Source organism: Caretta caretta, chromosome 11 (assembly GCF_965140235.1).
Source record: "Caretta caretta isolate rCarCar2 chromosome 11, rCarCar1.hap1, whole genome shotgun sequence".
In the NCBI taxonomy this organism is placed as follows: domain Eukaryota; kingdom Metazoa; phylum Chordata; order Testudines; family Cheloniidae; genus Caretta; species Caretta caretta.
Genome location: NC_134216.1, coordinates 63,472,858 through 63,499,597, shown reverse-complemented (window position 1 = coordinate 63,499,597; position 26,740 = coordinate 63,472,858). Strand labels below are relative to the sequence as shown.

General features: G+C 44.5%; 1 protein-coding gene across 2 annotated transcripts in view; it reads left to right on the top strand.

Annotated features, from left to right (window-relative positions):
* Positions 1 to 26,740, top strand: part of KLF7 (KLF transcription factor 7) — a 73,400-nt gene that overhangs the window by 31,419 nt on the left and 15,241 nt on the right. Inside the window, exon 2 of one of the 2 annotated variants that reach the window (XM_048869800.2) lies at positions 10,125 to 10,553. In XM_048869800.2, coding sequence (XP_048725757.1) covers positions 10,125 to 10,553 — 429 coding nt within the window. Of the gene's footprint in view, positions 1 to 10,124; positions 10,741 to 26,740 lie in introns of both variants that reach the window. The other variant, XM_048869798.2, reaches the window with a different exon arrangement.

Here is a 26,740-nt window from a genome sequence, read left to right as displayed (position 1 = left end):
AGTGGCTATTTTTGCCAAACATATTTCCTTGAAAGTTCACCTTTGAGGTGGAGACCATGCAGGGAAAATTTTCAGCACAAAAGGAATTTCTTGTGAGCAATAAACCCTGTATCCTGAGTGACACATTAGATCTAAATGATGCAGCAGAGATCACAGAATTATCCAGCACTGCCTTTCCCCCCCGATTTAGTTGCCATCTAGCCCAGTCCAATCGAATCAGTGTCATTCACTGTGGGTAGCTTATTTTGATCATAGAATCATAGAATATTAGGGTTGGAAGGGACCTCAGGAGGTTGTCTAGTCCAACCTCCTGCTCAAAGCAGGACCAGTCCCCAACTAAATCATCCCAGCCAGGGCTTTGTCAAGCCTGACCTTAAAAATATTAAATTAAATTTATTTTATGCCCTCTCAAATGTTACACTTTCAATGGGCTGCAGATTTTTGCATTGATAATTAAGAACTGCACTATAGGAGCTGCCAAAAAGAAAAGCTTGAGGTTTTGGCAGCTGGGTGAGGGACAGATGATGGCTTTTGGAACCCAGGAAGTCATGATCGCCGGTGTTGGCTTATTATTCAGGAGGTGGTTATGCCTTTTGGTAATAGGGAGGAGAGGCATCTTTTTAACTCCCTCTTTTGGACAGCAGCAGAGGGAGATTTTGCATTTTGGGGATGGGGGCTTTGCCTAGAATTCCTCATCCCCCACTCCTCCCACGGGTTGCCCCACTGTACTCCATTCCAATATCCACCGTTGTGGCCCAAAATGAGAGAGCTACATTAACTCGATGCTACTGCCAATCTGATCAGCAGTGAACTAGTGTATGTGGGCACTTTACACTGTTGTGATCAGACTGCAGGGGATTTTACAGGTTTCCGAATGATTGTTTCAGGCTGTCTTCAGATTCAGGCAGATGTCTCGGTTTTCACGTTCTGCAGGCTTTCTTTGCAATCATAAGACTTGTGCAGTAGTTTATAGATGACACCTTTTTTACATGCAACTGAAAAACAGGAATTAGAAGGGGAGTTGGAAATTGACCTTAACTAGAGCAGGTGCTCTAATAAACTCCCCTACAGGAAGAATCCTTGTAAATAGTGTAAACTGAGTCTGAAGTTCAGACCTGCAGATACAGCACATTCAACATTTTCATTTTCTGTCACAGCCTAATCCAAGTACCAAATGTATTAATTAGGTTTTGGATAACTTCCAGGTTCAGTGCTTGATGTCCCATTATATGTGCAGTAAAATGGCACTTAAAAGTAACTAGCACATTCCAGATAAGAGAACTGCCTATGGTCTGCTAGAAAAATTCAAAATCAAGATGTAATAAAATATAGTGTCAATAAAACAGAAGAATCAGCTGAACAGAGCAAGTAGGTCCCTTATTGAGTTTCTGTCCTAAATTCCTTCTAGGTATTTGGGCTTTTGTTAATCCAGTACTGACCTTTACCCACCCCATCTCCCTTGTGGCTCCCTCACTCCCAAAACAACTCAGACATTTTTAAGTATTATGAAGATTCCACAGAGACGCTAGATGCTTCTGAACTGAACTTGCTTTCTTAGAGGGCTCAGACATATGGGCCAAATTCTAATGTGTTACCCAGCTGTAAATGTGGAGAAACTCCATTGCCTTCACTGGTGTTATCTGAGATATACGCTGTTGTCACGGAGGTCGTGTCTACGCATGGAAAGTTAATCCGGAGTAAGATAGGGTGTGAACTTAAAGTGGTCTAACTATTCATAATTTAACTCCAGGTGTGTCCATATTCTTATTATGGAATAAAGATGTCCACAATCAAGAATAGCTCTTCTGGAATAATTGCCCATGTAGACAAGCCCGTAGAGTGCTATTGGGGCAATAGGGTGGGATTTGACAGTGTTCTGAGTTTACCTTACTCTGCTCTCATTGATGTCAGGGGTTAAAGTCCCTTTAACTTCAACAGGAGCAGAGTTAGGCCAGCATGGAGCACTCGTGAAAATGGCACCCATAATATCTCATGTAAGTTCCAACTCAGAGACAAGCACCAGGGCTTTTCTGGCTTTGTGCTGTACAGGCCAGAGTATACTGATGTGTTTCAATAAATAATAATTGTTCTGTATTGAATGAGAGCCAGAGGTAAGGCACTACATAAACTAGGCAGCATATGTTTCTGGATTGATATTGGATCAGTGCTAATACAGCTTTAGGTAGAATCATAAAATACAGACCAGATCCTCTGCTGGTGTAAAATGGTATAGCGAAGTAACTGGAGCTGCATAGGTTTACACCATCTGAGGATCTAGCCCTAAACGTTTAAATGGAATACCAAAGTATGCAACACCTGCATTAACTTGGGTGCTATATAGACCACACAGTATTTTAGGATACATTTTAAGGAACCAATTGGCACTGGTAGGCATCTGTGTGAGGGCAGGCAGGGTTCTGTCTGGAACGTGAGGGTTCCTAGCATGTGATGTTCAGAAAGTACTTCCCTTGCAATTGTATTTCAATGGAGAAATCGGGCTGAGGTATTTTAGGAAATGGCCACACGCGAGATTGCCATCCTCTGTTAGCCAGCTCCTTGCGTGAGTATGGAGCCTAGTACAATCACATCCTGTTTGTCACTCGTAAATCATCCTTAATTTGAGCTGGCTGAACTGTGAAGCAAGGTGCAAAGAAAACGATCCCTTGTTCATTGGGGCAGGTGGATTGAAGCCTTCGGTCACTTTTTATCCCTAGCCTGAAAAATCACCCTGATGGCAACCACTGGTCTGTTCGTATTGCATATCTGATGTGAGCTATTTTCCTCTTCGAGCGGGAATCTTCAGAGTCTTTATTGCTGTAAATCATATAGATGCTTGCTGATGTTGGCTGCTGAGGTCCAGTAGACTTCCTGCACTTCAGAAACCTGAAGTACACCAGACAGACCTCTCAATGGGCCTTGATTATGGACTGAGTTATTCATTCAGGACCTGAATTCCCCTCTGCCCCATAAAAGCATACTCTTGCCATTTAGAGACAGTCTGCTTATCCTAAGGGATTGACCATCAAAGAGAGGACACTTCACCTATTTTAGGGGCGGGCAAACTTTTTGGCCTGAGGGCCGCATCGGGTTTCGGAAATTGTATGGAGGGCCAGTTAGGGGAGGCTGTGCCTCCCCAAACAGCCAGGCGTCGCCTGGCCCCCGCCTCCTATCTCCCACACCCCCGCCTCTCACCTCCCATCCAACCCCCCTGTTCCCTGATGGCTCCCCCAGGACTCCTGCCCCATCCACCCCCCTGCCCTGCTTCCTGACCCCTGACCGCCCCTGGAACCCCCTCCCCCCCGCTGCCCCATCCAACCCCTCCTCTCATTCCTGTCTGCTCCTCCGGGACCTCTTCCCCATCCAACCACCCCTTCTCCCTGACCGCCCCTGGAACCCCTGCCTGCCCCCTGCCGCCCCATCCAACCCGCCCTCCTTCCTGACTGCCCCCTGGGGACCCCTGCCCCATTCAGCCCCCCCGTTCCCCACCCTCTGACCGCCCCGACCCCTATCCACGCCCCCGCCGCCCACCTCCGAACTCCTCTGCCCTCTATCCAACCCCCCTGCTCCCATCGCGCTGCCTGGCGCACTGGTGGCTGGTAACGCTACAGCCGTGCCGCCCGGCTGGAGCCAGCCACACACCGCGCAGCACAGAGCACCGGGTCAGGCCCAGCTCTGCAGCTGCCCCAGGAGCTCGCAGCCCAGTTGCCCAGAGCATTGCATCAGTGGCGCAGTGAGCTGAGGCTGTGGGGCAGGGGCCGGGGGGCAGCCTCCTGGGCCAGGAGCTCAGGGGCTGGGCAGGAGGGTCCCGCGGGCTGGACGTGGCCACGGGCCATAGTTTGCCCACCTCTGACCTATATCCTCTCCAACCAAGGTTCAAAATCAGCCCAGCTCAGAAGTGAATGAAAGCCGCCCTCTGATGGCTCTTCAGAAGAGGAGTCTGGTAGTCAGTCCAATTCTCAATGGACGGGTCAACATCACACCAGCCACCACCACAAAAATGACAGTAACGGGTGCACTTGCCGGCAGGGCAGCCAAGGACTCAGTGGGCATGGAGACAGAGGTACCCTCTTACCTCGAGAACTGGTCGATAGGCATCTGACTCCCTTCAGTCCCTTGGACGATCCCACTATGTTCCTCCAGGTCAAGGCTGAAGGCAGAGGCCGGACTTCATGAGCCTAGCAATTAAGAACAATAACAATGCATTGTGGGGGGGGTGAAGGAAAGTGGCTTGTTGTTTAACAATTCGACAAGCGAGGGCAGCAGCCAGAGCCATGCCTCCTCTAGTGACTTGGGGTAGAGAGGAAAGTCAGGTAAGGTATTCAGCCTGAGCAGAAAAGGGCGTGCGGGGTAAAGAAACTTTATTCCTGCACCAAAGTACCAGCTCTTAGCAAAGGCAACAGCAAATGGGACTGTGGTTGGGGGTACAGGAAGGAGGGTGCTGGAGTTCTCTCTTGTCATACCCCTTCCTTTTTGTTAACGGCTTTGTTTCTAATGCTGATTAGATGGAGGCCTTTCTTGGCTCAATGTTTTTTTTCCTATTGCCTTGGTGGAGGGATGAGGGTAGGAGTTGGGTTCCCCCTTTTCCTGCCCATTATATTGTTTCTTTTTCTTGTGGTTGTTTTCTTTCCCTCTGTGGGGAGATGGGCTCCTTTGGCTGGTTTTGGATTTCAGAGGCAGAAGGCAAGACATGACCAGCTGGTGTCTTGAACTGACACAGGTGCAAAGACGGCGGGGGGTGGGGAGCCAAGAATAATTACAGGTTTCTGAAGCGTCAGGCCTTGCCTGAAAAGGGCTCGCCGAGAAATTGCTCTTTATGGAAAATTGGTGGTGAAGCTGAAAAACTGTCAGGACCACTATTGTTGTCATGGTGGGGGTAATCCTGCCTTAAAGGGACAGTGCCTCTCTGTTCCCTCTGTGGGAAATGAGAAGAGAGGACACAGCCTTTCCAATGTCAGCGCAATTGAAATTTCATGTGACTTGTCATTGGATTTAATGGCCTTGTGTCTCTGTCGGTGTCTCTTCGCTGGAACCTAAGATTATGCTCTGTCTCTCTCTCCAGAGCTTTTTATTTATTAACCCCTGAATCTCTGTGTCTCTCCCAAGAGACAGTGGGTAGCTGGAAGAGAAAGACAAAATGAAACAAGCAGCAGGGCTGCTGACAAACTTGTTTCTTTTTTCCCTAAGGGGGGAGATTTTCAAAGGAGCCCACCTCATTCAAAGTCAATGGGAGCCTGGTGCCTGACTCCAATGTGTGCCTTTTGAAAATCTGCCCCCACTACCCGTTATCATGCATCTGGAGAGATTTGGGATCCCATATTGGATCCACTGCCTGCAGTTCCAGGATCCTAGTTTAAATAGAAAACAGGCCTCCTCTTTTCTGAAGGTGCCCTGCCTTCTTCTTGTCTAGCAAATGCACGAATAGCCCAGGGACAGTAGCTTTTGTGGTCCGGTGCCGCAGATTCTAATTGTGATTCTTGCTGCCTCGGGTTTCGGTTTGCTGAGAGAAGTGGCAGAGTAGGACTGTGAATGACAGGCTTATAAAATTGTTACTGGTGCCCACAACAGCAATATCCATGGGATCTGTAACTGGTTCAAGAAACAGTTGTTCATCTTGCAGCTGATCAATGCTCTCTCATTAGTAGTGCACATTTCTGCTGTGGCTTGTATGATTTGTCAGTGAGTGGGAGGGGAAGAGTAAGTGAATGTCCACAGACTGGGGCCTTTCCCGCAAAAGAAATCCTCAGCATTCATTTAAAGGGGGAAGGCTGCAGCAAAAAGCATCTCCGACAATCACATGTAGCCAGGGAAGTTAGGCAACAGCAACATGTGACGCTCTTACAACTTGCCCAAGTGTTTAATGCTGACTCCAGGAGTTTCAAGCTTCCTCTTCTCCTCCACAAGCAGAGAAACCTCAGAGGATGAAATGGGCGGATGTTCCAGGGGCTGATTTGCATTGTGCAGCAGGAAATGGGAACCCTTCCAAAGAAACTAACTGAAGGGGGGGAGGGGAAGACAAATAAGCAATTTCTCGACTCCTGAAACAGGATTGTCAGCGGAGCCACACATCACAGAGAGATGACAGAAGTCTCAGGTTCTTAGCATCTGTCTTGTACCAGATTAGCTTTCATAACATTATTCTTGGATTTTGCAAATTATCAAACCTGAGGGCCTGGTTTCAGCGCTTCCCGGCCACTGTACTTCAAATGCTAACTGAAAAATAAAGGGATCAGCTGCTGGTTGCAGTCTCTTCAGTTCCTTGTGGAATGTAGCATCCCCAGTGGCAATATAAACCGAGACCCCCAGTGCATCCCAGGAGTTACCCTTCCAATATCTCCAGAGAGAGGTGCTCTGAGGTGAGAGCAGTAGCCTGGGACCTGGGAGATTTGGGTTCAATCTCCTGCTGCACCACAGACCCCCAGGTGTGACTTTGAACAAGTCATTTGGGGTCTCGGTGTCTCAGATACCCATGTGATAAATAGGGATAATAGTGCTTCCCTAAAGAAGAGGATAGTTGTGAGGATAAATACATTAAAGATTGTGAGGCACTCACATACTAGTGTAATGCAGGCCACGTAAGCAGATAAATAGACACGTAGAAATAGCCTGTGTCTACACAGGGAATTCGCCCCAGTTTCAGCAGCCAAGGTATCTGTACCAGTGTAGACAAGGAAAGCCTTTGTATGGGTGCAATGATTTGCATAGGTGCATGAAATTATTTATATGGGTCCAACTGCAATAGTTGCTTAGATTGGTGCTAATTCCTATAGACCAGGCCTGAGAGAGCTTTATGAATAACTGTGTTTTATCCTCTTCTTTTGACCTTTCCCCCTTACTATCATACCGGGTGGCAACCAAAGTCAATAGAAGTACAATCATCTCTGTGAAAAGGGCATGTGCTCTTTTTGGAGCAAACCTATGGGATCAGACGTTTACTCAGGGTCCAGGACTCGGCTCAGAGAAATGGTGTGCGTGTGACTCAAACTCCACATACGATTAGCCAGGCCCCTCTGCAGTCAGCAATGAAACAATTGACAAGATTGCTATCTGAACAGTCACTAGAGTCAGCATCCCAGTGAGAGGACAGCATTGGGGCCAGATCCTTGGGCTCATGTAGATTAGTACACGTCCATTGACTGCAGTGGAATTACACTGATTGGGGTCAGCCGAGTGTCTGGCTCAGCATTTCTGTTTATTTGCAGATTCAGTGATTGTGTGTACACTAAGCATAATTACAAAGCAGTTCCTATCAGGGCTACTGGTGGGAGCCTGACCGTGGGCAAGGCTCTGGAGGGCAGCCTCCTTTTTATAATCATTTTTTGTTAGACTTTCTTCAAGACTTTCTTCAGCTAAATGGGGATGTTGACTAGAAATGTATCCAGCTGCAAGAGCCTCATTATGCCAGGGTCCTGTTGGTGCCAAAACCAGTTGGAATATTTTGTTGTAAACCTTGCCCAATATAGACAGGGCTGTAAAGACAGCATTGGATTAGATTTCCTTTGGAAGATGTTATTTTGAACCATTAGACTCTAAACTGTTTGGACCAGCGCCCAGCACCAGGGGGTTCTTGTTCATGACCAGGCTCATAGGCACTATGAGAATACAAATAAATAATAATAATAATAAGAGAGCTACAAACCCATATTTTAAAAAATGGAAGTTCTGCCTTGTGCCAAAGCCCCTGATGGGGCTGCAGGGAACGTGTTAGGTACTGGCTCAAACCTTCCCCTATCCTACTGTACACGGCCAGTACAAAATACAGAGTAAGGCCAAGACTTTCCAAAGCAACTAGTGATTTTGGGGTATCTCAGGTTTTGGGTGCCCAGCTTCACACAAGGGTCCCAATTTGCAGAAAGGACCGAGCGCTCGGCCTCTCTGCCGTGTCTCAAGTTGGGCACCCATTAGTTACTTCTGAAAACCCTGGCCCTCTGTTATTAGTGGCGGACCACACCATGTTCAAACCCGGGAGAATTAGTGCTTAGCACTTCATTCTTCAAAGTGCTTTTACAAACCCTGCTCAGAACACCCCAAGTGGTGGATAAGGAAGTAACACCTCCATTTTATAGGCTGCAAACCTGAGGCAGAGAAAGAAATGATCTGTTAAAGACTAGGGGGATAGAGGTCAGAACCAACTAAGATTTGATCTGCCGAGCTCCTGGCTCCAGCCCTGTGCACAGAGAGGTAACACAAAACACACAGTTATGTAAATGATATCCATGTGATACACTGCAGCGCCACGTTACTATTTGTTATGCAGTTTGAATGCCTTACCTGCACTGTGCCCATGGCTCCATCTTTCTGCTTCAGGCCTCTAAGCTGCTTCAAACAGCTACCATTTAAAAACAAATAAAAAATGAATGGCCTGCAAAATATTTCCTCCTTTCCCTAGCCATGACATTTCTCCCACAAAATTACATGTGAAATAGGCAATACCCATTCCTAGATCCATGATGGGTTAAAAGTAACTCAGACACTTCCCAGAACTATCAGTGGGAGCTCTTTATACCCCTGCTGATGAGACCTTTATACCGTGAAGCCAAGAGTCTCTCACCTCTCTTCCTGTTTCGGATGGTTTGAGGCTTTTGTTTCTGGCCCTGGTGTTGAAAGGTATTGGATTTACAGGCTTAGATTTAATTGGGCATCCAACTCCCATAGACTCCTTTGAAAAATCTCACACTAATAACCCAACCTTACCATCTATGGTAAGAAAGGATGTGGACAAACTGGAGAGAGTCCAGCAGAGGGCAACAAAAATTATCAAGAGGTTGGGGCACATGACTTATGAGGAGAGGTTGAGGGAACTGGGCTTGTTTAGTCTGCAGAAGAGAAGAGTGAGGGGGGATTTGATAGCAGCCTTCAACTACCTGAAGGGGGGTTCCAAAGAGGATGGAGCTCAGCTGGTGGCAGATGACAGAATAAGGAGCAATGGTCTCAAGTTGCAGTGTGGGAGGTCTAGGTTGGATATTAGGAAACACTGTTTCACTGGGAGTGTGGTGAAGCACTGGAATGCGTTACCTAGGGAGGTGGTGGAATCTCCATCCTTAGAGGTTTTTAAGGCCCGGCTTGACAAAGCCCTGGCTGGGATGATTTAGTTGGTGTTGGTCCTGCTTTGAGCAGGGGGTTGGACTAGATGACCTCCTGAGGTCTCTTCCAATCCTAATCTTCTATGATTCTATGATATGAACATGCTCTTTCAGGGATAATTTGTAGAGGTTTCAAAAATGAATTAGGTAGATGATTTGTCTCATGCCAACTCTTGTAGATTTAGAATCAAGATGCGAACAGGGCCAGGCTTTTCAGGTAGAGGAGTGTGAAAAATAGCACTAATTAAACTCTGTAAAACTTCCCAAACTATTTCTAACTATTTTCTGTAAAAATAAGAATACCTGAGGGTATGATTTGCTGAAAGGCTTTATTGGCCCTCATTTGGCCACTTTTAAGTCAGGTGGTCCTCCTGACCTCAGGGTGAGAAAGCCTTTGCACCACAGCATTATGTCCATGCTCATAGTTTGTAAAAGAGAGGTGATGGCAAGTTTTGTGCAGTGGCCACCTTAACTCCACCATAATCAAGCTTTTTGTAAATGATGTGTGTGCTTGTTTAAGTAAAAGCCAGGTGTGCTCCACTGTACAAGGGAGCCAGAAAAACCTCTAAAAATGACCTAAAGTAGCTAGAGCAGTGCTTTGGATTGGGGTAATTTTGGGGGTGAAATCCCACATTTGTGTGAAGAAAGATTAAACAATTCTCTGGAAATGTTACTTTTTAAAAAACTGATGGCTACCTGAAGCTGCTCAGAGGTTTGGCTTGTTAGAATAATTCCATGTGGAGACAGATTAGTGGGCAGAGTGCAGGTGAGGCAATCAGAAAGTGCACCGGACACTCTTCCTATGGCTCTGCAGTTTATTACATGCATTGCATCACAACGTAGTTCCAAAGCTGGTCTGTACCGCAGGAGTAGGTTTATCTCGTTTCTTTGTGCATGACCACTTTGGTGTGTATAAATGTTATCTCTGAACTGTTCTGGACACAGAGAGATTACCATGCCTAGCCTCCTGCCGCAGCTGAGGGTTAATGCTGAGATGGGTTTCTAATGATGGTTTCTTTCCCTCCCTCCCCGTCCCCCCTGCAGACATGCCTTGAGTTGGAACGTTATCTTCAGACGGAGCCAAGGAAGATCTCAGAGAACTTTGGCGAGGATTTGGACTGTTTCCTTCACACCTCCTCTCCTCCAGGCTCAGAGGACAGTATCCGACGGCTGGACCCCATCCTGTTTCCAGTGGAGACGAGTACATGCGACAAAAGCACCAACATGGACCTTATCCTGTCACGAGACAAACTGCTGTCTGCGACGTGCCTCAGCTTGCAGCCCACCGGCTCTTCCATAGAGGGTTACGCTGCTGTCAACCAGGCCCAACTCAACGCAGTGACCTCATTAACGCCCCCTTCCTCTCCTGAGCTCAGCCGCCATCTGGTAAAAACCCCACAAACTCTCTCCGCAGTGGACGGCACGGTGACATTGAAACTGGTGGCCAAGAAGGCATCGCTCAGCTCAGTCAAGGTGGGAGTGGCGGCGGTGGCAACAGCAGGCACGATAAAGAGTGGGCAGAATGACGGTGAGCAAGGAGGGGCAGGGGCCGAGGCATCCCCGGAAAACAAGAAGAGGGTTCATCGCTGTCAGTTTAACGGGTGCCGGAAGGTTTATACAAAGAGCTCCCACTTAAAGGCTCATCAGAGGACTCACACAGGTACTGGTGTAGGATGCCTCTCTCTCTCCTTGTTCTCCTGCCACCTAGCCATTATGGTCTCCTTTTATTTCTCTTTTTTAAAAGCCTTCCTCTCTTCCCAAAAGTCAAAGCCTCTAGCTATGAAATGGGGGCCGCGGTGGAAAAATGCTGTAGGCCTGCATCTGTGTCTGAAGAGAAGGGGGAATTCATGCTTTACCTGTTGTTGTCTTATGTGTCGCTGAGATCTGCTTACCGGGTTCTGGTGCAAAATCGGTGCAGGTTGCCTAAGGGAATGGGATGCCCAATTCCCATTCAAATGGTTGTTACTGAAATATGGGATTTGGATGCCTCGTTCCCACAGGTGCCTTGTAAAATTTTAATTTCAGTCAAGTCTTATTTGGTTGAAATGGAAAATATTGTAGGTAACTTTAAAAAAAAATCCAAAGATTGTATTCTAAATCTGAAAATATATATATATATATATATAGAGAGAGAGAGAGAGAGAGAGAGAGAGAGAGAGAGAGAGAGAGAGAACTGGCTGGGTACACTCATAAATTCTGGCTCTGTTTGGCTGCTCTAGTGATGCAAAGGAGCCAGAATGTACTGGTGAATCTGAGCGCTGTGTGTGGGTATGGGGAAAAGGGAACAAGAGATTAGGCTGTAAAGAGGGAGATTAGGTGGTTGTTTTGGGGAATATTTAATAATGGGGTGTGTGAGTTTCACGGTCTAAGCTATTTGCAGCATACCAAATTGGCTTAGATTTGGCGATTGAGAACCCACAATCCCCTGTCATCTATTTATAGTCCCTAGAAGCTTTTTGGTTGCAATATTCATTGACAATAATAACTGTGAAATCGACTAGTATCACTGCTTTGTTCTAAGCTTCACATGTGATAGGCGACAATAAATTCCCATTAGCACTATCTTATCATGTGATTATTCTCGTTTCCAGAGGGATTGCTGTAATCAGTTTCTTCAATTTTACATGAAAATGTGTGGCCTCTTAACGATAACTGCACATTTAATTCACGATTGTATTGTACAAGCGGATTCCTAGACGCTAGGTTGGTCCTGCAACGTGAAAAGAAGCACGTTGGACCAGTGCAGTAAATCAAACATATCTGTGGATTGTTGAGAGCTGCATCCATCTTGCTCTCAGTAGCATTTAAGAAGTTACATGGTGTAAAACATAAATCGTAATGTAAAAATGGATTTTTTTTTAATCATTAATATGGGCATTCTGAATGCCCCCAGTGGTGGGAGCCATGTTGCCACAAGTAACCTCACTTGTGATTCAGCCAATGAAGGAGTAGCCCCATCAATGTGCGCTTGAGCAGGGGGGTAAATGTTTTACCACCTCTGGCATTAGGCTCCATTTTGAGAATACTTTGCAGTAAGACAGATACCTGTCACCACTGTCAGACTACATATATCAGTCAAAACGCTTACACTGGAGAGAGTGCCCCCACCAGAACCATCAATGTTAAGCATGTGTGTTTCAGATTTGAAACCCTGATCTCTCCAGAGCCAAAGCCACTGTAGCTTCTGCTCTGAAACCAGAAGTGAGCTATCTTCTGGATCCACTTCAGATGTCACACAGGTTGGCAGAGAATGAGACACATTTCACAAGAAAGGGCTGACCTCATGAAATTTTCAATATCTAAGATTGGGGGACTTGCAAAAGTTACTGATCTTGTGAAATTTCCACTGTTTGGAATCAAAATCTTGCAAGAACAGCCCACCGTGTTTTTGATGCTTTTGAAGTACAAGCCGTCGACCTGGTTCAACATTAAGCCTGAACTCCAAACCTGTAGCCAACCAAGATCATTGCCTCAGCCCATCTGTATTTCAAATGTTTTATAGTTTATAGGTGGGGAGAAGTGTTTCTCACTATGGCCTTGAATCTGGAGAGCCTTACCTGTGCTGAATAGAGGTCCTAGCCCACAAATCATCCCACTGGCTTCAGTGCGTTTACTTGTGGACTGAAGTGCCAATAGGTGTAAACAAAGATATCAGAATAAGATCACAGATTATTTCTTGGCTTTCGGAAGAGGTCCTACTTGGCTTTCACAGAGAAAGGCCAGTGACAGAGGTGGTTCTGAAAGCATGAAGAATACCCAGCTGCGGAACTTTCTCCACGAATGTCCTGCCTATGCTACAGATAGAGCCCTAGTGGTGGACTCAGTTACATCACAGCTGTCCCCAGGAACAGTTGTAAAGCACAGTTCTGTTGTGCCGTCGCGGTGGGATACCTCACTTCATTTTAAGAGCAGTGTGAAAGCCGTGGGCATGGTTTGAGGATCACTGCATTGTAACAGGATCTCCTTCCACGACTGCATATGTAGTATGATCAGGAGCTTAAATCTGATCACTCTGAACAACAAAGCTAACACAAGGAGAGAGTCAAACTGCCTCCAACACAGAGACAGTAAATGTTAGAGGGGAGTGGCTTGGGAAATTCTGGGCTATATATTGTACACGGCTCAAGCTGTCTCCTCCCAGCCCCAACACCCAAAATTATAGACAAGAAGCAGTCATCTCGCTTGGTTCTTTGTTTTCGCATGCAGCCTGCTTGGATCTGTCGTCGGTATAATGTTGTTGTTGATTGTGAATTTGGCCGACAGTGCCAATGGCCACTAGCCACTTGGCTCAGTCAGTAGCTGAACTAGGGGATCTGAAATGATTGCAAGATATTTTACTTTGGCTGGTAGCTCGCTTGTGAGTAATACAAGAGCCATTTGCCAGTTACTGCTCTGTGCAGAAAGGGCAGGATGGCGCTTACAGACAAAGAGTTCTCAGTATGGGGTTCAGACCAAGCAGAAGGAAGATCACTCAACTCGTGTATAAAGACAACATGCCGGATCAAAAGGATTCACTCCTTTCCATGAAAATTAAAACCATGTGTGTTGGGGGAAGACTTTTATTCCTTTTCGTTTGTATGTAACGCTGACCGGACACTTGGCTGGCTTTATTTAGTGTGTGATGATCCAAACGGAGCCAGGCATGCTACAAAATGATAGCAACCCACTAGATCTGACTTTTTCTTATATAGTGTGTTTATATAAGCAGTAACATTTAGAGGTTTCCTGTCAGGATCAGGGTCGCAACGTGCTAGGTGCTATACAAACTCCTATTATTCTGCTGCACCATATGTAAGATTCAGGAGATTATTATATGGCACGCTTGATGCAAGATTTTCACTATGAAATCATCAGCCTTTGGAAAGGGATGAACAACTATCTGTATAGAAGAGAACTTAATTTGGAAGGGACAGTATAATCTGAACAAAACAGAAGGGAATGGGAAATACGGAGTAAATGGAGAAATTAAAATGGAGGTTGTACAGACTGAAATGGGGGAAGCCAAGCAGTGGGTAGGCATACGTGTGTGACAATGAACTTTATATGGCAGGAAAAGGTGAGCTGGGTGTCGGGGAAAGTCGTGCAGCTAATGCGGGAGTGAGGTGTGGAATCTAAATAGAATAAATGGAGTCGGGCTGGCTGCAGATGTAATCCAACCATAACACATTCAATTGCACTTAATCACATAGCAGACATCAGCGCAATGACAGTTTGTTTCTTTGGGAAACAGGGATTTTAGCCCAGTCTTAAATGCATGGAGCTGAATTACCAATGTAGCGGGGAGCAGAGGGGGAGCTAATTGGAATGCTCAAAAAAAAAAAAAAAGTCATCAGCCGCCTCCTAAATTAGAAGGCAGGATATTGCTGGCAAGGGTCTGAGCTGGCACATGACCTAAAGAAGGGTTAGTCACCACGATTCATTTTGACCCTAAGCTCAGAGGCCAGTGGAATAGAGGGCCTATAAAGCTTGTCGTATTGGACTTACTTGTACTAATATGGGGTGGAGGGGGGAGTATAATAATGGGATGGAGTCTTTCTGGCCAAAAATAAACACCACTGATGGACTTGCAAGGAATATCCTTACGTTGGGGATTTTATTCAAGATGACCCTCTGATAGGTCCTGCTTGGGACTCCTTTGAGTGTCTTTTGGGATGTTCTGGGGACTTCAGGATTTTTTTTTTTCTTTTTAAAATTGGAATCTGGTGAAATCTAACTTCCCAGTGCTTTCATTTCCCCAGGTATCTTAAGGGCTTTAAGCAGTAGCCTGTCTCACGTTGTCTTCCCATTTTACTATATAGTGTCTTTTATCCAAAGTGCTGGGTAAGAATAACCAAACCCAAACAAACCAACCACTTGGTGGTCCTGCAGGAGAACAAATTATTAGAGTTACAAGAAAAAGAAAAGGGAGACATCAGGTCATTAGAAGCAGCATTAAACAATAGGAAGGGATAAAGGCTTCGAGACGGGATTTAAGATAACAATGGGAAAGATATTTCCAAAGAGGAAAAGTATAGTATTTCGAAATGGCAAGAGAAGAAGGAATAGTGGTACGAAGAGAGAGAGGTAACGGGAAGGAATAGGAAGTCAGGGAATAACTGGGGAAATAAGATGATTTGATAGCAAGACCAGTGATAGCATTAGCGTGTGAAGTAATATCTACATTGTACAAATGAGATAGTGCAAGTGGGTAGGAAGCCAGCCAAGCAAGAGGAGAAAGATATGAACAGCCAAGCAAAGCAAATTGGGGGAAAGAAATTTGGAAGAGCTGCACAGACAGCATGGAAGAAATCACGACCGGAGATGGCCTGCCTTTGGCCCAGGATTACTGCTGTGCCAAAAGAAAGAGTCACGGCTTTATGTGATGTTTAGAAGATAATCTGCAGGGGTTAGCAGCATGAGAAGTGGAAGGGCAGGAAGGGAGTCCTTGGTCACAGATAATTCCAGGCTTTCCTATGTGTGACAACAGAAACAGTAGGCGCACTTAGCAGGAGGAAATCCTTTCTGGGTTAGATTTACTTTGGGGTAGTTGGGTGTATTTTTGCATTGCTAAACTTGAAGGGTTTTTTTTGTAATTTGAATAGAAGTGAAACTAGAGTTCATCTAGACTGATTAAAATGAGCCTAGTCTGGGTTTTCCCTTCCTGAGTCTGTTTAATGTTCAGCTAGTTTTGGAAAAACTTTGCCATTTCACTTTTGAAAGTGCCCAAGTTTTACGCCTGTGAGAGTTGTGACTGTGGAAATGGGCCCTTCAAAGGTACTAGATCATAGGAGAAGATCTACATAGACGTAAATTACCAATAGATAGTACTTACATTTTAAAACTTTTTCTTTATCTACAGACCAGCTGCAGCAACATGCAAGGTCCCCCATGTGACACGCCAGTCTGCTTCAGGGGCCACCTCTAGTGTCCCTGGGTAGCTATCTCCATAATCATTCAGTCCTTGGTCTCGGTTGAGGCAGAGCAGACAACGGTGTCAATTGTGTGGACAACAATTCTCAAGTAAGGGGACTGAGCCCTTATAATGAGACCCTCGTCTCATTTCACATGGATCTCTATATGACCATTGGCTCATAGTTGTTTTTGGTCACTGCTGTCCTGAGCTGGATTAGGAATGGTGGCTGAGGGGTGAAAGACTTTCTCCTGAGCCAGTGACTTCTCTGAAACACCCGTTCATTCTGAGAGGACCAAATCCTGTCGTCATACAGATGGGCAGTGGGAGGAGCCTTGTGTGGAACTGAGGAGTTTTTTTTCCATAGAAGTCTGGCGACTGGGTGTAGGGAGGTCACTCCCTAGGTTGTGCTTAGCGCAATGCCATTGGGGCTCGTTGTTTGCTGTCACACAGGTCAGCTTGGGACCAGGACCTAGACAAGGAAGATAATTCCTTTGCCCTTCCCTGTGACCTGAGGGGGCATGGTGCTGCTGGAGATGCTGACTCTTGGAATAGATGACCTCCAGTGGTAATTTATGGTCCCATGGCACTTTCTGTAAAGGTAGAGATGCTAACGCTGTGTTCCCAGCCATAATGAAGTTTAGGTAATTGCTTTCTGCTTGCCTAAGTTCTCCCTGCAGTTTCAATTCACCTCCCACTGTGTAGTGGGATTATGCATTGTTAAAGAGTTGTGTTTCTCCTGCAGTGTAATTGCATTTCAGTTTGTGGTGCCTCTGTGTTCACATACCCACCTTATGAAGGTGATGGGAAGCTTAACCTGTGAGATCACTGGATGCAAAGACGCTACGGACACAAAAACTAGTTGTGTACTGTTAAGGTTCCACAAGATTCTCTAATATAGGAGCTGGGGGACAGAGCATGATATCTACTGAGGAGATGAAGAGCATTTAATGAAAGTATGTGACCAGTAGTAGGGGATAACTTTGGCTTTGGCAAAAGAAGAGCTGGGGCTGGAGAAGGGGGAGCAATCCTTTGAAGAAGAAACTTCAGCAAAAATAAGGTCACAGAACCAAGTACATCATCACAAATGGAAAATACAGATACCAACACCAGCAGCTTAAAAGCAGAAGAGATGAGCAAGTGATCCGGCCAGGAGAGAAGGCCTAGATAGCAACAACATTCCCGAACCTAGTAGGAGAAGAGTAATGGGATACAATAACTTCTGCAAAAAGAAAAGGAGTACTAGTGGCACCTTAGAGACTAACCAATTTATTTGAGCATAAGCTTTCGTGAGCTACAGCTCACTTCATCGGATGCATTCAGTGGAAAATAATTTCTGCCTAGACAATCAAATACCTAGCAAAGGGAAGTAATGCACTGTGCAGCAAAGCTAAGGGGGAGATTCTGATACCTGTACTCCCTTTGAGTGGCACCTTACTCCTTGAGCCATCCCACTGAAATCCATGGCACTTTCTGCAGAGTCAGGCAGCATTCAGCAGCAGTAAGGATATTTGAATCTGGCCCTAAACTGTTTCTCTGCATTGTTTTTTCAACATAGGATGACGGAGAAATCTCTACTCTGGCGATGCTTTTCACACCTAGCAAAGGTGAGGACCAGTCAGAGATGGAAACAACTGAAGTTGTTAAAATGCAGTCACAGTTACATCGCTGACTGGATGTGACTGATCTGAGCATTTCAGAGGAAACCAAGGTTGAAGCATCTGAGCCACTAACAAAACGATGTGCTTGAAAATGTGCCCCATGTATTGTGTCCACACCGAACAGAAGCCTGAGGATGACTGTAGGTAATAGAGAACTGTGCACCTTATGTTAGCACCCATTGGGAAAATTAATTTAAAGACAGATAAAGGACCTGGATAGGACGGGGACAACCAAGCATTGTTTTCGTAAGTTATAATTGTGCCTTTCTAACCTGCTGCAGCTGTTGGAGAGTGCGATCAGGACATAGAGTGACCAGATGTCCCCATTTTATAGGGACAATCCTGATATTTGGGGCTTTTTCTTATATAGGCACCTATTACCCCCCACACTCTGTCCCAATTTTTCATACTTGCTATCTGATCACCCTATCAGGACAGGGTCTAGAACCAGGGGGGATCATTTTATTTACTTTTCAAGAAGCTTATCCACGTGCAAGGAATTTTGATAAGCTATAATGTACTGTAATGGATTAAAAATGATTCAGAGACAGGGGCTTCCATCTAAGGAGAGTTTAAATAATAGGCTAGTCAGTTTGGAATGGAGAAGGTAGAAACATAGAGTACAACCCAAATTATCCAGATTTCTCAGAGGGTATGCAAAAACCTTTGTATGACTGGGGAATCAAGCCTAGCAGGCTTAAGTCTTTCTCTGCTCAGAGTCATCTTTATATGTTACAAAGAAGCCCAAAGGGGCATAAATCCAATTGTTTTGCTTTGCAAATCAATTTTAAAACAGATGAGAATACTTTTTTTTGTTGTTGTTGCTACATCTGATTAACTTGTGCCACTTATTGCTACAAGATCTTGAGGCAAATGGCTGAGTACAAATTAAAAACATTAGATATTTATGGGCTAGAGTTTTAAAGTTGGATGCCTAAATCTGTGTTTAGGCATGTAAGTGCTACTTTAGACAGCTAAACCTTTAGTTAGGCACCTAACTGTTAAACTCATATTTGAAGATTGGGCCCACAATGGAAAACATCTGCAGTTCTACCAGCTAAGATAACCCTTATAAGGGCTTGTGTTTCAAGATAAAAGCTGATCACCAGCTGGGCACAGAACGAACTGTCCCCTCATGGTATAATATTGCACAATTAGAAGTATAACACGGAATTTTACACCTTTCCCTGAAGCATCTGCTCCTTTACCTCTGACAAAAACAGGATATTGGGATAGCTGGACAATTGAGCAGTCCTAGTAGGCCAATTCCCATGTCCATACATGATTATTAATGCAGTAGAGACTTCTGGAAGCAAAATGTTATTTAAAGGTGGATGATTTTATATAAATACTTGGGTATTTAATAGAATGTGTCTATTTTTGTTTAGTTTATTATATGTTGAATTAGCAGTAGACACTATGGCTGCTTGCATAAGCTTTCAGTCACCTTTTAGTTTGCAAAACGTTCACCTTTTCAGGTGTTTGGTCTTTACCCAGTGGGAGTGGTTGGTTGTTTTGAAGTTTGGTTGTTTTTGTAAAAGAGGCAGGAGTAATGGGGAGGGACAGGGCAGGAAAATACTTTCCCATTAGAAAACAATTTTTAAAAATTATAGCACTGTAAGAACTGTGGTTGGAAAGTTGGTATTGGTCATGGAAATAGCCCTTGTGTAGAAGACATACCTTTGAGCATACTTGGTGAAAACTGGTTTGGATTGACTGAGTTATGATTAATTGAAAATTGCTCTTCACACATGTGCAATACAATTAGTACAATTTTATTAGCACTTTTAAGTGTTGTTCAGAGTACATTGAATAGCAGTCTTTTCATTGACTTTGTGGGCTTTGGATCAGGCCCAGCAAGTGGGTATTATCGCTATAGATAAATCTCTCTTCCCCCCCAGCCCATATCATAAGGTCGCCAACCTGATAAAGTTTCTAAGTCATCAAATGATACATATTTTTAGTGTATTTGAGTCGCTATTTATCATAACATAGTTAATTACACTTGATGGAGTTAATTACTCCAGATGATTTATGAGCTGGTGTTCTCATCTCCCTTAGAACTGAAGAGAGTTAACCATGCCTGTTTCCAAAATCCAGATGAAATAATGCAATTCCTGATATAAACTTTCCAGCCAATAGTTTGTGCATGTTGAACTAACCCATCTTAAACTGGCTTGCACAATACACTGTAGCAAAAGACTACAGCATAGCATCATAGTAGAACTATTCAACATTTTTTTTGTTCATTCAAAAATGGCCTTTTTACTTTTTTAAAAATCAGAATTTTTCTGGACAAAACTGGAAAATGAGAAATTCTGGGGAGTTTTTCATTTTTCCCTGTCTCCTTTTTCCCCCCTTCTCCTTTTTTCCTTCCTGTTTTTCAGAGGCAAAAGGAAAAAAGGGGGTAAAAATGAATACAAAAAAATTTCAAACAAAAAAAAAAGTTCCTTTTTCAAAACCTGCTGCACAAAAAAGAATTAAAAACTTTAGCATATTTTTGTGAAAATATTTAACCATTTTTCCACCAGCTCTAATCACTGATAAGTCTTCCTATGTTGCCTGGAATTTCCCAGAGAATCTATATGCACAAAACGAAAGTCCGCAAACTATAGATCTTTGCCACAGAGTTGTGCATTGTGGAAATTTATGGTGCATGTTATAAATAGCCCTTTTCATTACTTGTTCTTCAGTGTAACTTGCACAAAAAGAAAAAAAAAAGTCTATTGTGGGGTCCTGGAAAAATCTTTCAAAGTGAATTGAAATCTTTGAGTTTTTGCCCCCTGTCCCCCTTCATTTGTTTATTTTGCTGTGGTTGCCTCCTCTTGAGCTTTTAGAGCTCAACTGAATTTGAAACTAAAAGCTCTTATTAGAGGAGATTTTTTTTAAAGTTCTTCCAACCTCTCTGGGGACAAAAATAATGGCAGCTTGAAGCAGCAGAGAATCAGTAATTAGGGCAAACAGCAATGCCTAGCATGACTGGGGGAAAATATGAGGAAAGCAGGAGAAGAGTGCAACAGACAGATTTGTACAGCCTGTTACTAGGAAACCACATCAGCATTAAATGCAGTGTGCTAATTGGCTAGCAGTCACTGCCAGGGTACCAACCTTGGCCTGCTACACAGCTGTTTCTCCTCTCTGGTTGCTAGGCAACTGCATCCACTCCCCCCTTCTTCCCCCCCACACTTATTCTAGAGCCTAATTGGCTACTTTTGCTGCTGGTGTTGCTGCTGGGTACCAGTCTGGGCCTGCTGCTCTGCTGTTCTCCCGAGGGGTCTGAGGTGGGGGAGGATATGTTGGCAATTAATGGAGCATAAGTGCAAATTCTACACAATGTCTGGCACCTGTGTCCCCAGTCCTGCTCTTTAAACTAAATCCTTCTGCTCTGAGCACACATCAGAACCTGGAGCATCTTTCTTGGCTAAGCTTATTAAAATATATTTAAAAGAAAATCAGAAGTTAGAAGGCTTTATGGATCTTTATGGGAGAATATGCATGGTATTCCTTAGGCTACTTTGTGTTCAGCGTGCATGTCGATGGACAATGGATATTTATTAAATGCTTCTTTGCAAGGAGGGTAGAAAATGGAATTTTTTCCTTTCTTTGAAATTAGTTACATGCTTTGAACCTTGTTGGTTATACACCTGTGTGTGTGGGGGCGGGGGGGAGGGCAATGTGTATGTATATAGGAAATAAGGTGGAATCAAAATAATTTATTTTCATGCACTGAATGACTACGTGCAGAAAACTGCTACGGGCTTTGTGTGTGAAAGACTCTTATTGGGCCCTTAATTTCTCTTTCCCCACTTCTAAAATGGGCATGAATATACCCACCTTTGTACAGGCAATTTTGAGCTTTTTGGATGAAAAGATCTATACCATGTACATGTAAATCAGTATTAATTTTAACATGTAATCATCCCTATTGACCTAAAAAGAGTCACAACCTTGTCTCGTGTATTTGACACTCCTATCACATTCTGCCTAATGTCCGTTTGCTTTGTACCATCACCTTTGAGGCGGTAGTTATCTTTCTGGCTGGTGCCAAAATGGTAATGAATAAAACAATTCTTATATAGGCAGAAAAGAATGATGAAACAGTTAAATACTCTCCAGTACCCTCTAGTCCTTTGTATATTTAAATAAAAAGTCAGTTTCCATTTCTCAGTAAAAAAAAAAAAATCAATTAGAGAAGGAAAGGATGTTAAGAGAAGCTGAAATTGATTTTATAAGTAGTTTCACTTTTACTTAGTTGAGGGGAGGCACACAAGTTGCAGGACACAGAGGGTGTGTCTGTGTCTTTTCAAGAGACTTTTCCGTCTCAGCTGTGTGAGCCATACAATTGTAACTTGTAACTCCTCACCTGAAACTGTGGCTGGGGAGCCGGCAAAGGATCTTGGACTACTCCAAATCTGTCTCTAGAGAGACTGGGGTTCACAATAGCCCATACTCCATCATGGCGTAGAGCGCGCACAGTGAAATGAGAGGTGGGTAGTGGTGGTGCGTAGGGCACTAAGAGGGTTATTATTAAGCTATAAGTCTTTTGGAGGAGTCCTTGAAATCTGTCATCCTTTCTGCAACATGCTGATGCTGAAGATCACTTGGCATCTTTCATAGAAATAAAGGTTTGACCTAGTGTCCTTGGCCAACAATGTTTCCTATTGTGCAGTGTGCCTGGTATTCTGCCCGATTACTACCCTTGCCCCAGCAAAGGCTCTGTTTCACTGGTACGCTGTGTATGTAGTTTGTAAAGCACTCTGGGATGAAAGCTAAATGTAAGATACATGTAATGTGATTATTCTATTAGGCTTCTTATTGTGATACAATAGGCTTTTGTTATTAAGACAAACTGTGAGCAAAACCAAATTCATGTATTCCACATCTCCTCAAGGCAGTGTGGGTCGGGAACCATTCACCACTGAAATCCCAACCCCATCCCACCCCCATCTGGAATTCTCGTGTTACTTCCCGTTTCACTAAAGCAATCCCAGAATGTGTTACTCTGTGACCTATGCCTTGGATTGCCTGGGTTTCACTGACATGGACACTTCTGCTGTGTGATGGCCCATTCTAGGCTACTCTCTGTGAAACAGCAAGTACTAAGGATTTTGCAGAAGAGATGGGAAGGAGAACTATTGAAAAGTTCTCTAAAAAGTCAGTGAGGCTGCTCTGGTCCTGATCCTACTCACATAGCTTCCTGCTGCTTGCCCCCCCCAGTTTGCTTAGGGGAGGAATTCAGGAGAACGAGCCTGCATTTAACTCCATATTCAGTTTTGCTTTGCAGTTCACCTTTGACTGTCTCTACAAGGAAGCAAGTGGAACACAAATTTCTAGCAGTGACTCTCAGCCCACGCAATCTCTTAGTAGCTCAGGCTTTTGAAATTGTTTTTTTTCCCCCCGCACGTAACTGCATTTTATCTCCAATTTGTAAAAAGGGAGGGAAACAGAATTTCCAGTTTTGTACTGGTTAGAAAAATGCACAATTGTGGGTCCTGAAACTGTGTGAAAATAAGTTACAGTGGAAGAGCATATGCTGACTTTATGAAGGTTTTCTAATTTTATGTTTTATGTTTATGACTTTACATAGTATTGAAGAATGAAAGTGACTTCATTTTTTTTAAATTTAAATGAAGTTCAAAATGTACGTCATCAAGGGTCTATTTCCCCCTCCCTGCATTCTTAAAATATTTTGGCTGACTCAGCAACACTTGAGGAGAGTCTCCTTATTGTCTCATAGGGGAGAACTGAGAGAAACCATAAGGGACTTATGCCTGGATGTTGCAAAGAGCTCAGTGTGCGTGTGGACCCCATGAACGCAAGGATCTTCCTGCATAGATCAGTGTCTAATACTACTTCAAATAAATGTCATGATTTCACAAAAGATGTTGCAACCAAAATATTTTGACAGTTGCAGTGTTTGGGGCAGGGGAGGAGGGGGTGCACACTCATTCCTGGTGTATTAATTTATTATTTTATAAACTTACACGGTGAAATCCTAGCCCCGTTGAAGTCATTGGGAGTTTTGCCATTGACTCCAGTAGAGCCAGGATTTCACCATGTACTCTCTTATTCACACGTTTCCTCTATTAAAACAGAAGAGCACATGACATTCATCCCACACCATTTTTTTCCACCGTTACCACTAATGAGATCAGAGGGACATCCCACTCCCAGACACCCTTTGTGGGACCAGTAGCCAAGAGAGGCTTTTAATTTTATCTACAATGGGTAAGAGAGTAAAGCAACAATGAAAAGATACAGTTAGTTCTTATCCTTTGTGCACAGAGATGCTCATGGAAATCTCTCCCTACCCCCATCCCCACCCTCCCATTTTCAAAATTGCTATATGGAGGGGGGGGAAGCTAATCTCTTTTAGGTCTGTGGGGCAAGGATCTCTTTTTGACATGACTTTAAAGGTCACAGGCACTTTTGCCTTTCTGTTATGCCACACGGCTGACTGTAAGCAAGCAGGCTGCCTGGGAGCACAAAGGAGCGCTGTCTGACGGTCGGCAGAACATGGCTAATGTTACGGAGGAAGGGAATCTGAAGACAAAACCGGACTCTATGCTAGGCAAAGACAAATCGGGGACAGAGCCCCTGGAGCACGGACAACAGAGATATGTAGCATGCCACCCATACATGTATTCTAGACAGGCCTAACAGAAGTACTGCTGGCCTCCAATAAGCTAAATACAGCGCTCTACATTCTGAAAGCACTTGGCAAACGTTAATTAGACAAATCCAGCATCAGTCATAATGCCCACTGATTTCAGGCAAAGACTACAGTATTTGTTAACAACCCTTCTGTTCTGCAGACGATTGGACGTTAGGCTGTCTGTACCTGCCAGTTTTGAACAAGCGTCAGCATCTCTCACTCTCTCCATAACGTATGCAACAAATGTACAGCCATGCAGAAACACATCTGCCTTGCCGTCTCCATTGCGAGCGAGGCATCTCTTCTCTTGCAGCCACACAAGCTAAATGATTTTCACCATGCACATTACCCCTTGCAAACACACACAAAATTTGTTACTGTGGTGTGTATCGCTTTTAAAAACAACATGTTAGTTGTCCAGTAGAGCAGCAGCTGAATGGTCCACCATCAGGGACAAGCCCAGAATATGGGGTGTCATTTCTGGGTGTCCACTCTCTATGCCAGTGGAGACCCAGGGCAGCATGCAAATCTTGCCCTGGATCTCTAGGGGAGAGCATGTAGGCCGTAGTACACTTGAGGGCAGTGTTTGGGTGAGCCAGCATTGGGGGCAATGCCCGAGCCACGGCTGAGATGGGCATGGGAAGCACCACCTTGCCCGTGATCTAGGCCCTGATGGAAATGAAAACCTTGAATGGCTTTTTGAGCAGAAAATTCCTTTTTAACAAATTTGCCTCAATGCATCTAGCTTGTTGCAATCCAGCATGTGCTATGTTTGTTCTGTTTTCTCATTGTTACCAGCCGGCGGTTTCTTTAGGATTTCTTTTATTTTTACTGTCTAACCAAATATGGCTGGGACAAACACGCTGCTTAGAAGAGAATTAGGGCATCCTAAATACTACAGCACATATAACTGTAGGCATGTTTCATTGGCCTCTTTTGCCTAGGTCTTGCAGCACACGAGGGTCCTGCTGTTCTAAGGCCTTGTGCTCTAGAGCTGCAGAGGAATGTTACCTGTACAGTGTGGTGAATGTTCATGATTGGCTTAAGATATCTGGGCTCTGTTATATGCACTCTCATATGGTGTTCTGGGGGAAAAAAACCAACACCACCTGCCTAGATTGAGATGCAGGGAGAATGTGACTGGAAATGAAAATCCTGCTGCCTCTTCTTTTTTGTTTTTTCCTCAAACCCTCCCCCATCCACTACCTTTTATTCTTTAGGGCCTATAGACCGTGATTGCTTGACTGATGGATCGATCTGTGCCTTGGCATTTCTCCACCTGCTGCAGCCTCATGTAGGGTTTCCTCTTCTAATAGGAACGATGCAACGCATCCTTTTATGGGTTTTGCTTTTCCAACTTGAGTGGAGGATAAAAGGCTTGAATTGCTGAACTCTGGTAGATATCCCAGCCCATTCTCCTCTCCTCTCCGTGCCAGCTTTCCACTTTATCTTTGGAGCAGCAGAGCCTAGCTTGTAATCAATAACGTTTGGTAAATGACTAGTCACTGAGAAGCTTTTTCTACCCATACGGGGCCAAATCAGTTCCTGGGGTAACTCTGTTGCTGTCAGTGGAGTTACACCAGCAATGAATTTGATCCTCACACTCTGACTTGTCCGGTTTGCGTACTGTGTCACTCCTAGTTTTGGGCTATAAACTATTCAGATCTCTCTCTTGTACCTGCTGAATATACTCTGTGGTAAATACATGACATGGGGAGACCTGACACGCTATATTTGGTATTTAAATCTGCTGAGAGAGATTTAAAGAAACGCCTTCTTAGCAATTTTCAGAATTTAAAAAACAAAAACCAATTTTCCCTCCCTACTTATAATTCCCCCTTTGAGGCTTAACAGTGAAACCTGTTTCCTCCCTGTGTTCTTGCTCATCCCCACCTCCCCTAGTGCCGCCAGCCTCTTTTTATCGCTGGGCTGCTCAGGAGGGCTGGGCATAGTGCTATGGCTGCAATGTAGGAAAAGAGCATTCACACATTTATTCTGAGGAGATGTGGTAAACGTGTGCACATGCCCACACTTTGCAATCCTGTAGAGAAAGGGTCCGTGTGGGTGGGGGAGTTTTGGACCTTGACAGCGTCCATTAGTTGGGGATTGGTCCTGCTTTGAGCAGGAGGTTGGACTAGATGACCTCCTAAGGTCCCTTCCAACCCAGATTTCTATGATTCTAAAATGTTAATGGCCTTGGAGTACCGTCCTTGAGGTCATGGGTGCTACAACAGAGCTGCATTTGACCCCCAGAACCTGGTTTGTGGTATCAAATGGGGAAAGTGAACACAGCGGAGCGAATTCGGCACTGACTTCCAACCTCTCTGCAGCCCCACTGACTTCAAGGGAATTGTATGAGAGAGAGAGTTCCATGTGGGATAACAGCTGATAAACATATGGTCGTAAAGGTGCTAATCAGTCACAATCGCCTGTGGGATTAACAGATTTAAAGAGA